This window comes from Phycodurus eques, chromosome 1, assembly GCF_024500275.1.
Source record: "Phycodurus eques isolate BA_2022a chromosome 1, UOR_Pequ_1.1, whole genome shotgun sequence".
Taxonomy (NCBI): Eukaryota; Metazoa; Chordata; class Actinopteri; order Syngnathiformes; family Syngnathidae; genus Phycodurus; species Phycodurus eques.
In genome coordinates, this window is record NC_084525.1 from 21815589 (window position 1) to 21828563 (window position 12975).

Here is a 12975-nt window from a genome sequence, read left to right on the forward strand (position 1 = left end):
GCTAGGCTAATGGAATAGCATCGGTGTAGTGGTGTTGTAACCCTTTCAGCACAAATGGTGGCGCAACACATGATGACAGATAATATAATCATACAAACAAGCATATATTCTTTATCTTTTGCAAATAATGACCTATAATTACTGTCTTACTGAGGCCATGAGAAGTGTCCATCTATAGCTGTATGTCTGTATTATACTACCCCCAGGTGGCCAAGGCGTGCACGACGAGGAGCAGCACAGTGCCCATAGAATTGAAGCAAAAAATGGAGCAAAAACTGCTTTATTTGTTTTCATTCTCTGTCCATCCATCCATTTTCTGAGCCGCTTCTCCTCACTAGGGTCGCGGGCGTGCTGGAGCCTATCCCAGCTGTCATCGGGCAGGAGGCGGGGTACACCCTGAACTGGTTGCCAGCCAATCGCAGGGCACATACAAACAAACCATTCACACTCACATTCACACCTACGGGCAATTTAGAGTTGTCAATTAACCTACCACATATGTTTTTGGGATGTGAGAGGAAACCGGAGTGCCCGGAGAAACCCCAGGCAGGCACGGGGAGAACCTGCAAACTCCACACAGGCGGGGCCGGGGATTGAACCCCATTCCTCAGAACTGTGAGGCAGACGCTCTAACCAGTCGTCCACCATGCCGCCTTATTTCTTTTCATTGGATTTAATTATGCCATTACTGTAGGTTTGTATAAAGTACAATGTTGGTGTGTGCTATTTTTCAGATTAAAAACATTACAAAACTTGCATGGCATTTCCATTTAATATAATGGGGAAAGATGATTTGAGATTTTAGTGTTTTGAGTTACAAGCATGGTCATTAAACTCATATCTCAAGGCCCCATTGTAATATCAGGGGTGGGCCTGGAACGTATCCCTGGAGATAAATTATGGTTCATTGTACAGTATGTTGGGCTCATCTCCAGTCTGAGACAGATAATCAGATTAAATGTTAATTTTTTCCAAGCATCAGGATATTTACAAGCCCAGAGTAATGGCAATACTCTTGGCAATAACAAGGAAACAGCCGCATGGACCAATTCTTCTTGCTCCTCCCTTGTTGCTGAACTGGAGCCCACCGGGGATGATCTCTGAAACAGGTGTCTCAGAACTCTGGTGTCTGTCTAATTCTGACAGGCTTTGTGTGCGGTTCGAGTCACTCTCTCTGCTGCAAGGGACACTCTTTTTGACCCTGTGTGCGTCTTGGATCCTGAGTAAAGCTGCTTTCACCGCTTGGAGCTTCTCGTCCATTTCTGTCGCGACCATGTGCTCATCCTGGGGCCGGACGGAAGGGATGATGAGAAGCTGCTCCTTCATCATCTGAACCTGCCAAAGTTGCTCCCTCAGCTGGCGACTGAGCTCCCGAATGGCCCTTTCTGCGGCCGCTGCATTTTCTTTCTCCTTTCTCTGACTTTGGCGAAGCTGCATCCTCAGGTCATCAATGATCTTCCAGTTGGCACACAGCTTGTCAGCATTGTGCTTCTCCTGGTTTTCAGAAATTCTGACCTTCGTCTTGAGAGTGTGACTCTCGATCCACAACTGAATTTTGCTGTTTCTCGTTTGGTTACCCTGAAGATATTCCAAGATGGTGAATTGGCTCTTGATTTTGCATTTCATGTGTGCTCTTTCCTTTGGGTGACATGAAAGGAGGCATTGAGGTCTTTGGCGACATCAGTCACAAGCTTGTCAATGTCGGACATGACATTATTGTCTTGGCCGGAAGCGTTTGCACTCGCCATATTGCCTGTTCCTGTCTTAAAAACAACAACAACATCATGGCAGAAACCCCCTGCTATACAAAAATTCACAACGAATTGTCTTTGTTGCATCATAAAGTATTTGCTGGCATCACAAAGGGATCAGTCTCCCGCAGTATTGCCGTGAGCAGAATCCTAGGTCTATGTTTGCCAACCTTTATTGACCAAGGCACATATTTGACATTGGAAAGAAATCTCACAGAACACCACCAAACAAAAATGTCACAAAATGGGATGAACAGGTTAATTAAATACCATTCATTATATACCGGTGTTGGTTGGGAATCACTGTCCTCGTTTACCAAGTCAATCACACCAAACTAATCAGACAGCGGAATTACTGCACACTGTGCCCATCAAGTTTGCTTGAATGCAAAACATGAAACATATAGGTAACAATATGCAGGCATGCTAAAATGTTGCATGCAGCCGCTGCTAAGTTTTTCAGGTGGTGGGTTACTGGAGTCTATCCCTGTCCACAGCTGAACTGTTCGCCAGTCAGTCGCAGGGCACACAAGGACAAAAAAAAACATTAACCCTTCCATTCACACCTGTTGGCAATTCACAGATATATTTGACAGTGCTTATCCCGTTCATGGTCACGGGGGAGTTGGACGTTATCCCAGCTGACATCGGGCAATGTGAATGGTCTCAATATCAGAGGTGGGACCAAGTCATTGCTTTGCAAGTCACAAGTAGACAGTTTTTCCCCTTAAGTCCCGAGTCAAGTCCTAAGTCGAGACAAGCAAGTCCTGAGTCAAGTCGCAAGTCCTACCCTTTGAGTTTCGAGTTCTTTCGAATCCTTTTAACAACAATATAATATTTTGATAGATATAATATTTATATATGTAATAGATTTTAAAATCCATATTCATTTATCAAAACAAATTACAACGCAATTGCAAACAAGCATATTGAACCTTTAAAGAAAACTAGCGGGGTGATCAAAATATTTGCACCTTCAAAGTCAATCGTCAAAGGATGGAGGCCGGGAAGGGAGGGCTTTGTTTTTGCCCCTTCAAAACTGACCGACAGTATGATTTCAGTTATTCTATGCAAATCTGTGCTATGACTTCTTTTTCTTACTTTATTTCTGAAGTTACATAACCGACGTGTCACAAATGAGAATTTGCATCCAGTAGTGCTCCAATTAGTAATTGAGTATCCTATTGACAATTCTGTCGAATAATTGAGTAATTGTATAAAGTATATTTTTGTTTGGATAAAGAGAAATTATGAACACATGAGAAAATGAGACATTTCACTTAACAATTAATGACCAATTGGTTTCCTCTTTTAGATAACAGTATTTTTCTTAAATTCACATTAAATACATTCAATATAAAGTTTAAACCTGGCATTTCTTGTGAAAAAGAGGAACACGTTTGTCATCTTGTTATGAAGGCACAATTTTATCCAACTGTGGTATCTCAGTCAGAACACTATGGGGCACTGCGTAAAAATATTATGTCAAAAAGCGGCAAAGAAGAAGAAAAACATACGAAAAAGAATGCAGCTTCATGTCAAATAGATGCTAGCTGTATGGTGATGGTAAATAAAGTGAATAAATAAAATAAATATAAGACTGATTCTTGAAAACACTACACTGACTAAACCAGATTGTAATGAACAGGAAGCCCAGACAGCGCACGGCCAGCCCGCCGTGTAACTATTTGCGTGATTGCTCAGAAAGCTAGCTCTAATGCTAATAAAAACGAGCATAAATGACATCAAGCCACGCGATTCCCACTATGCAATGTGTTTCTTTTTTGTTTTTTGGGGGGGAATAATTGACATCCTTATTGTTAATGTAATTAATGCAGCCCTATGGGGGCACAAGCCAGTGCAAACTGTAGGGTGGTCCCAAGCCCGGATAAATGGAGAGGGTTGCGTCAGGAAGGGCATCCGGCTTAAAACTTTGCCAAACAAATATGAGCGTTCATCCAAAGAATTCCATACCGGATATATTGTGTGTCCAGGATACCAGGTGGAAAGGCAGACGTTTAGGGGCAGGGTTTAAATAATTTTACCATGGTGTAGATGGGAAGAGAAATGGAGTCGGGGTTATTTTAAAAGAAGAGTTTTCTAAGAATGTCTTGGAGGTGAAAAGAGTATCAGATCGACTGATGAGGCTGAAACTTGAAATTGAGGGTGTTATGTATCATGTGATTAGTGGCTATGCCCCACAGGTAGGATGTGACCTAGAGGTGAAAGAGAAATTCTCGAAGGAGCTAGACGAAGTAGTTCTGAGCATCCCAGACAGAGAGAAAGTCGTGATTGGTGCAGATTGTAATGGACATGTTGTTGAAGGAAATAGGGGTGATGAAGAAGTGATGGTAAGTATGGCATCCAGGAAAGGAACTTGGAGGGACAGATGGTGTTAGACTTTGCAACGAGGATGCAAATGGCTGTAGTGAACACTTTTTTCCAGAAGAGGCGCGAACATAGGGTGACCTACAAGAGCGGAGGTAGAAGCACGCAGGTGGATTACATCTTGTGCAGACGATGTCATCTGAAGGAGGTTACCGACTGTAAGGTAGTGGAGACAGGACGAGTGTTGTGAAGCCTTTTGGGAAGAGGTGAGACAGCCACTCGGTGGACGGGAGGAGCTTCAGAAGACTGGATCACTGCAGCCAAGGTGATCAGAGAGGCAGGCGGGAGAGTACGTGGTGTATCTTCTGGCAGGAAAGGAGAGGAGAGTTGGTGGTGGAATCTCACAGTACATGAAATCATACAAGGAAAAAGGTTAGCGAAGGAGAAGTGGGACACTGAGACGACCGAGGAGAGGCAAAGGAATACATTGAGATGCGACACAGGGCAAAGGTAGAGGTGGCAAAGGCCAAACAAGAGGCATATGATGACATGTATGGCAGGTTGGACACTAAAGAAGGAGAAAAGGATCTATACCGGCTGGTCCGCACAGAGGGATAGAGATGGGAAGGATGTGAAGCAGGTTAGGGTGATTAAGGATAGAGATGGAAATATGTTGACTGGTGCCGGCAGTGTGCTTGCTAGATGGAAAGAATACTTCGAGGAGTTGATGAATGAGGAAAATGATAGAGAAGGGAGAGTAGAAGAGGTAAGTGTGGTGGACCAGGAAGTGGCAATGATTAGTAAGGGGGAAGTCAGAAAGGCACCAAAGAGGATGAAAAATGGAAAGGCAGTTGGTCCTGATGACATTGCTGTGGAGGTATGGAAGCATCTAGGAGAGGTGGCTGTGGAGTTTTTGACCAGCTTGTTCAATAGAATTCTGGCGCGTGAGAAGATGCCTGTGGAATGGAGGAAAAGTGTGCTGGTGCCATTTTTAAGAACAAGGGTGATGTGCAGAGCTGTGGCAACTATCGAGGAATAAAGTTGATGAGCCACACAATGAAGTTATGGGAAAGAGTAGTGGAGGCGAGACTCAGGACAGAAGTGAGTATTTGCGAGCAACAGTATGGTTTCATGCCTAGAAAGAGTACCACAGATGCATTATTTGTCTTGAGGATGTTGAAGGAAAAGTACAGAGAAGGTCAGAAGGAGCTACATTGTGTCTTTGTAGATCAGAGAAAGCCTATGACAGAGTACCCAGAGAGGAACTGTGGTACTGCATGCGGGACGTCTGGAGTGGAAGAGAAGTATGTTAGAATAATACAAGTACATGTACGGGGGCAGAACAGCGGTGAGGTGTGCTGTAGGTGTGACAGACAAATTTAAGATGGAGGTGGGACTGCATCAGGGATCAGCCCTGAGCCCCTTCCTGTTTGCAGTGGTGATGGATAGGCTGACAGATGAGGTTAAACTGGAATCCCCATGGACCATGATGTTTGCAGATGACATTGTGATCTGCAGTGAAAGCAGGGAGCAGGTGGAGGAACAGTTAGAAAGATGGAGGCATGCACTGGAAAGCAGAGGAATGAAGATTAGCCGAAGTAAGACAGAATATATGCGCATGAATGAGAGGGCTGGTGGGGGAAGAGTGAGGCTACAGGGAGAAGCGATAGCAAGGGTGGAGGACTTTAAATACTTGGGGTCAACCGTCCAGAGCAATTGGTGAGTGTGGTCAGGAAGTGAAGAAACGGGTCCAAGCAGGTTGGAACGGGTGGAGGAAGGTGTCAGGTGTGTTATGTGACAGCAGAGTCTCTGCTAGGATGAAGGGCAAAGTTTATAAAACAGTAGTGAGGCCAGCCATGATGTATGGATTCGAGACAGTGGCACTGAAGAGACAACAGGAAGCAGAGCTGGAGGTGGCGGAAATGAAGATGTTGAGGTTCGCTCTCGGAGTGAACAGGTTGGATAAAATTAGAAATGAGCTCATCAGATGGACAGCCAAGGTTCGATGTTTCGGAGACAAAGTTAGAGTGAGCAGACTTCGATGGTTTGGACACGTCCAGAGGAGAAATAGTGAGTATATTGGTAGAAGGATGATGAGGATGGAGCTGCCAGGCAAGAGAGCTCGAGGAAGACCAAAGAGAAGGTTGATGGATGTCGTGAGGGAAGACATGAGGGCAGTTGGTGTTCGAGAGGAGGATGCGGGACATGGGCTTACATGGAAAAGGATGACGCGCTGTGGCGACCCCTATAGGGACAAGCCGAAAGGAAAAGAAGATTGTTAAGGTAATTAATGCATCCTTATGGGGGGCACAAGCCAGTGCAAACTGTAGGGCGGTCCCAAGCACGGATAAATGCAGAGGCTTGCGTGAGTTTGCATGTTCTCCCCGTGCCTGCGTGGGTTTTCTCCGGGAAATCCGGTTTCCTCCCACATCCCAAAAAACATAATTGAAGACTCTAAATTGCCCGTAGGTGTGAATGTGAGTGTGAATGGTTGTTTGTTTGTATGTGCCCTGCGATTGGCTGGCAACCAGTTCAGGGTGTACCCCGCCTCCTGCCCGATGACAGCTGGGATAGGCTCCAGCGCGCCCGCGACCCTAGTGAGGAGAAGCGGCTCAAGCGGATAGATGGATGGATGTACCGTCATCCAGTGAGACAATTGAAGTGCTGCTCCCACTAGTGAAAATGTGTCTTTGCTTTCTTTTCTCTTTTTCTGACAGCCTGTCTTCAGACTCTGGGTGGTTTGAGAACATATAGATTAGGCCTGGTTACAATACCCTTGCTCCGCCCCCAGTCCTCATTGTAACGAAAGCCTGTTAGCCTCGTAGAACAGAGAGCATGTGGACAGTAGTTGGAGAACCATTGTTCTCTGAGGGGAGACAGCCAATGAGAAAGGTAGAATAGTGGTGGAAAATACTGCCTGGTGGGAGAATGTAGATGAAAAGAATGGGCCTCAGGACAGAAGCCTGGGGCACAACAAAATCAAAAGTAATTTCAAGTGGAGCATGACAAGTGGATGTTGCATGTGAACTTCAAAATTTTTTTTATCATTTGTGTATTTTGACCAAAGAATGTCAGAGAAGGTTTAAGACCTAGGAAGTGTTTTAAATTGTGAAAAAAATGCATACTATTACGTCTTCTTTAAATAAAATCTCAAGCTATATTGAAATGAAATAAATTTGAAATACAATTTACTGAAAACTAAATGAAAAATTAGGAATTGCTTTATGATTTTAAAAACAAACTGATGAAACTGGCCACTCATGCCAGAGTAGCATCTGCTCCATTTGCACACTGATTGAGGAGTATCTGTAACATTTGCACAACCAACATTGTCCCAGATGATCGCACTACTCGTCACTTTAAACCGCATACACTCCTTGAAGTCTCAGCGCCCTTTGCACAATGCTCATTGCACCGGTCTATCGCAATATTAGTCGTCCGAACTGCTCTAAGCAGTGCTAGAGGACTCTGCATCTTTTTGCACAATTGTTTTTTGTCAATGTCTTTATGTCTCCAAAGTGTTCTGTAAATTGACTGTCTGTTGTCGTACTAGAGCGGCTCCAACTACCGGAGACAAATTCCTTGTGTGTTTTGGACATACTTGGCAAATAAAGATGATTCTGATTCTGATTCTGAAAAATAATAGCAGACTGCATTTCAGATCCTTGCACAGATTCAAAAGAATTCCGACCAAGGCTCATAGAAGTAGTACACCTCAGAATAGCCCATTATTTTGTTGTTTTCCCATCTTGGCTGTTTTTAGCTGTGCGCTTTGGGTGTTAATCCTGCAGCTGAGACCAAACTTTCATTCCATTTTGCCTTGAAGTCTTGAGATTTCAGTGTACCTTGCACAGATTCAAGATTAGACAAAGCAACCACAGATCACAACTGAGCCTCTTCTTTCTTCACAGTAGGTAGGCTACAATGTTCTGTTTAGGTCTGTAACCATAGAGCTGATTCTCCCAGATGCTTTGCATGCATTTCCTGTCAATTTGTACCTTGAGACCATTGTGATTTTTTTCTTTAACTGAGAGGCACTGACAAATGTGCCTGTGTGTACTTACTGGACAGTATCCATTTTAATAACTTGGTACAATGAAAATAAAACTCTGCACACAAAAATACGTTCCGTTTTTGTTTTTTTTAAAACATACTGCTCATACTGAGAAGAAAACAACTACAGTATGTTGCATGTTGTTTGCGACCTAGGCAGCATAGGCTAAAAAAGTAACAAGCCTATTTTGACAAAGTAAGGAGTAAAAAGCTCCGATATCTGTTTTTTAATGGAGGGCATTAAAGTAAAAAGCGGAAAGAAATATAAACACTCAAGTAAAGTACAGATACCTGTAAAATCTACTTAAGTGAAGTAAGTAAAGTATTTGTACTTTGTTACTTCCCACCACTGCTGAGCAATATAAACAAAACATCCATCGATCGTCTGTACTACTTCTCCTCACTGGGGTGTGCTGGAGCCAAACCCAGCTATCTTCGGGCGAGAGGCGGGGTACACCCTGAATTGGTCACCAGCTTGGTGAATTGGTCACCAACTGCAGGGCACATATAAACAAACCATTCACACTCACATTCACACCTATGGGCAATTTAGAGTCTTCAACCTAGCATGCATGTTTTTGGGATGTGGGAGGAAACCAGAGTACACGGAGAAAACCCACGCAGCCACGGGGAGAACATGCAAACTCCACAAAGGCGGGACCGGATTTGAACCCCAGTCCTCAGAACAGCGAGGTGGATGTGCTAACCAGTCGGCCACCGTGACGCCTGAACAAAATGAAACCAACACAAAACAGTGTAACATTGTCAAGGAAAACAAATGATTAAATTCTGCTGAAAAAAACAAGATTTAAGTTCACCCACTAGTAGTATAAATAAGGGAAAATCCACAAATACATTAGAAAGAAATCTCTGCAGCATGACAATGAGACGTGAACACATGCTATACCAGTTGCAAAGTTACGATTTGTGTGATGTCATCATGAAGGCTTTCATCATCGAGTATTTACGTGATGTCACCTTTTTAAAAAAAATGGATGTGAGTCATTCATTATTGTAAGGTTGGACTGTTGTGGTCAACGATGTCACGTCTGCTTTCCGTCAAAGGTAATTGGAAAACCAATTACATTAGTTCATTTACAACACACCAACATATAACTATTTGAACGTAAGGCGCGGAGTATGGACTGCCGAGTTAGCATTTCTGATAACTTACATCAAATTGGCAAAATGGAGAATAAATGCCAAATCCATAATAGCAAGACCCTCTCCAAACACAAAACAAATTGTCATTCAAAGATGGCAGAACCGGAAAACTTTGATCGGTACCTTGAGCAAAAGAAGGTGCAACGCGCTGAAGCCATGATGGTCAAGAGGGCAGATAATCTGAAGTTGATGGAGGCCATATTAGCCCAGGAACAAAGGGTGAAAGGTCTTGAACTAGTCCTTGAGAGACAGAAGCTAATCAATGAAAACTTTCAGAAGATGGCAGACAAGAAATTGGCTGAGGAAGGAGTCCGTTTTGACAAAATGAACAGGTACAAACAAATCAAAAATGCAGAAACTGACAAGCTTAATGAGCAAATTGGGGAAATGAAGAAGGAAATACCTGAGATCGAGGACACGCTGAGCAAATATGAACGCTACAAACGCAGCATTTTCAAGCTGGCTGCCTCGGACCAGAAACCGAATCAACACGTTCTACCGGATCACGAACAGGTGCTGGAACGGATGGAAAACCTGAGAGAGCAAAACCAGTTCCTGCTGCCCTACGCTGTCAAGAATAATTACGCACTCCTTGGGCAGCAGCAAAAATTTGAACACACCAGGAAGAAGAATGAACAGAACCTCGAGAATCTACGAACGGAGATCAGTAGCGTGAAGGCCAAAATTGAGGAAGAGACAAAAACATCCTTAAAAATTTCCCAGATGGTGAAGCTCTATAAAGAAAATAGGAATGCAGAGCTTGAAAAGGAGTTGGACTCGCTGACTGCCAAGGTGACAAAAGTGTATCGCACTTGTGCATCTTCCAGTCATTTCGTAAACCCATTAAAGAAGATGAAGCATGTGGAGGAACAGGTGTTTGCGCTCATGGGGAAAATTGACACCATCCCGAAGGACCTCTTGAAGAAAATGCAAACAAACTTCTATCGGAAGAGACTGCAGGAAGAAGAACAACGCATTCAGAGGGAAAGGGAGGACAAAAGGTTAAGGAGGTCTGCGCTAAGGTCTGAACAGAAAGCCAAGACTGACCAAAAAGATGCCCGTCCCAAACGCGTCACGGTACGCTACAAAGTGGTCACTCGCCCGAAGGTAGCCAGCAAGAAGGCTCACGCAGCCGAGAAAAAATGCAAAACATTCGAAGACGAGATCTGGGAAGACGTGGCGCACGCCGGGGACGGCGCGTGCGTCCTTCTGCCCCGCCTCATTGCAGACAAGAACAAATCGGCCAAAAAGGCCAAGGAGCAAAACGTCCCGACTGGTGACGTGAAGCAACCGCGCAAAAAGACACCAAAGGTCAACCTGGACCCGACATACTTGCCGCCCATTTCTGCAAAGGAGAAACCTGCGGAAGAACTAGTGCCGCCGCCCTTCCCCATCACACCGCCCGCTTACTCGGACCCCCTCAGAAACCTCCGTGCAGCCAAGCGAGATGCCCCCTGCTTCCGTTCCCAGGGCATCGACAAATCTTTGCTTCTCCAATTGGGCCAGAAAAAAATGGAGCCAACTTGGACGTAAATGGAGTCTCTTGACAAAGGAACAGGGTACGATCGTCCTTTGGGATCACTGGGGGTTTTATGACTCGCCCCTTGACCCATACATACGAGCAGTCGCCCTTTTCCGGGTCTGACCAGTGCAGTAAGTGGGAGATTGGTCTCCCAACCAATTAACCCTCAGCCCTTGTTCAATTCTGCTGCCCCCTCAGCTTGTTTGTGGCCAAAAATGGCTATAAAGAGATACGACAGACTGCAGGAGTGTCAAACTAATGTTGGGCATGGGTCACATCGTACTTATGGTTTCCCTTTAGAGGGCCGTTATGACTGTGAAAACCATATAAATTGATCATCATCTCATCATAATTTTGCATAAACACAATTGCCACCAGCAATTAATTATTACATATGTTTTATACAACAATAAGACAGACGGATATACTGTACATGGCCATTTGTACTATAGATGTTTCAGCTCCTCTCAGCTCCACACAGATGATAAAGAATATATGACTGACTACAGTGGACTCCTGCATATTCGGGGTTCGGAAGTCTTGGATTTTCGTGGCTTTTTTGAGAAACCTATCCTGCTATTCAACAAAGCCCTCGCATAGTCTTGGTATTTTTTAAATTTGATTTTAGATTTATATATGTTTTTTTACCGGATCCCCTGCTTATTTGTGTTTTTTTTGGGGGGGGAATTAAAAAAACAAACCACCTTTTTTTTTTCGTGCCAATCATGAGTGTCAGATTTTCATTAGTCGCGTTTGGGTCAGCAGGTCCTTATCAACCATGAATAACAGGGGACCGCTGTACTATTATACACGTAGGCTACTGAATGTCTTATTGTGTTGTTGCAATGTTTGTGTTCAAATATCACTTGCTTGAAGGATTACATATCGCTGACATCGGGCAGAATCCCGGAATCTGCAAAAACATCACTTTTCAGTTTGTTGAGCCATTAAAATTGCATTGTCAAAGAGACAAAGCCATTTTCAACCCTTTAGATTGGTCAGTAATTTGTAAAAATAGCAGACGCAAGTGGGGACTGACCAATAGTATTGATTTGTGAAAAAATATGAAATTGGCCAAATTATGGCATCGGTGGTTTCAGCCCGATGCCAGCGATATGCGCTTCCCATCATGTGTTAGCTTTAGCATTAAGCTAATGGACAACGTGCTTGTTTTAAATACACGTCATTCTTTTAGTTTTATATTTCGTTTGACAGTAAACTTTAACTGGGAGTGGCATTGAAAGCATAAAGCCTCTTTTTGAACAACTTCACCATTTGCCAAAGTGCTGCTTATTGTGAAGTGAATTGAGGAGTTCACTGCCACCACACAGTGCTTGTATCTCAAAATCTACCGGATGTCGGCTCGTATCTCAAAGCACCACTGTATTTAAATTATGTGTCGGGCCGATCTACCTGTGACATAGTATGTCATTTTTAAGATTTGTATAATTTAGCTTTTACGGCACAGTTTTGAACTAGCATCAGTTCTTGTCACTTGTACAAAATAAATAAATACATTATAATAATAAATAAATAATAAAGCCATTTTAATTTTGTAACCATTCAAATTCCAGTTTGTTTGCAAAAATGCGCAGGTTAAAAAACCTAAAAAGTATTTTCTTTCACACAAGATGTCACCGCAGAGCTACCAAAGATGATATTAAGCTGATCTTCCGGCTTCCTTCGTGCTTACGTCATGGTTTTTCTTTTTTAATAAATACATGATATACTGTAACTTTTGTCCGAAAGCACCACCCATAAATAGTTATTAATTTTAGCAAATTTGGGTTCTACATCATGTCATCAACTCGTAGCCATGCTTGTTAGCGCAGCACCCTATCCTGTTTTCCGGGTTTGGTCACGTGACGTTCTGCATATCAGATTCAAACCTGAAATATCAAGTTTTCCCCTTAAATGTGAGCCAGATGATCAAACAGCACATGTGCACAGACACCCTGCAGCACTTACTTCAGTTCGTATGGCTGCTTTACTATGCCCTGAGCATCTGACAGTTCCACAGAGGGTCACTGAAGCAGGACCGTGGACCATCACAGCTCCCAGTGCGCAGAGGCCTCCCTCTGAGTAAGTTGAAATTATATATTTCTATACATATAATGAAAACAAAAATGATTTAGAACAAATAGCAGACCTACAAAA

General features: G+C 43.5%; 1 protein-coding gene across 1 annotated transcript; it reads right to left on the bottom strand.

The window, feature by feature from the left end:
- Positions 1–987: 987 nt before the first annotated feature.
- Positions 988–12870, bottom strand: LOC133413949 (uncharacterized). Its single transcript, XM_061698897.1, has 2 exons — positions 12787–12870; positions 988–1763 (listed from the first exon to the last, which is right to left on the bottom strand). The coding sequence occupies exon 2, from the start codon at positions 1624–1626 to the stop codon at positions 988–990; it is 639 nt and encodes a 212-aa protein (XP_061554881.1). The 5' UTR covers positions 1627–1763; positions 12787–12870.
- Between the last annotated feature and the right edge of the window lie 105 nt (positions 12871–12975).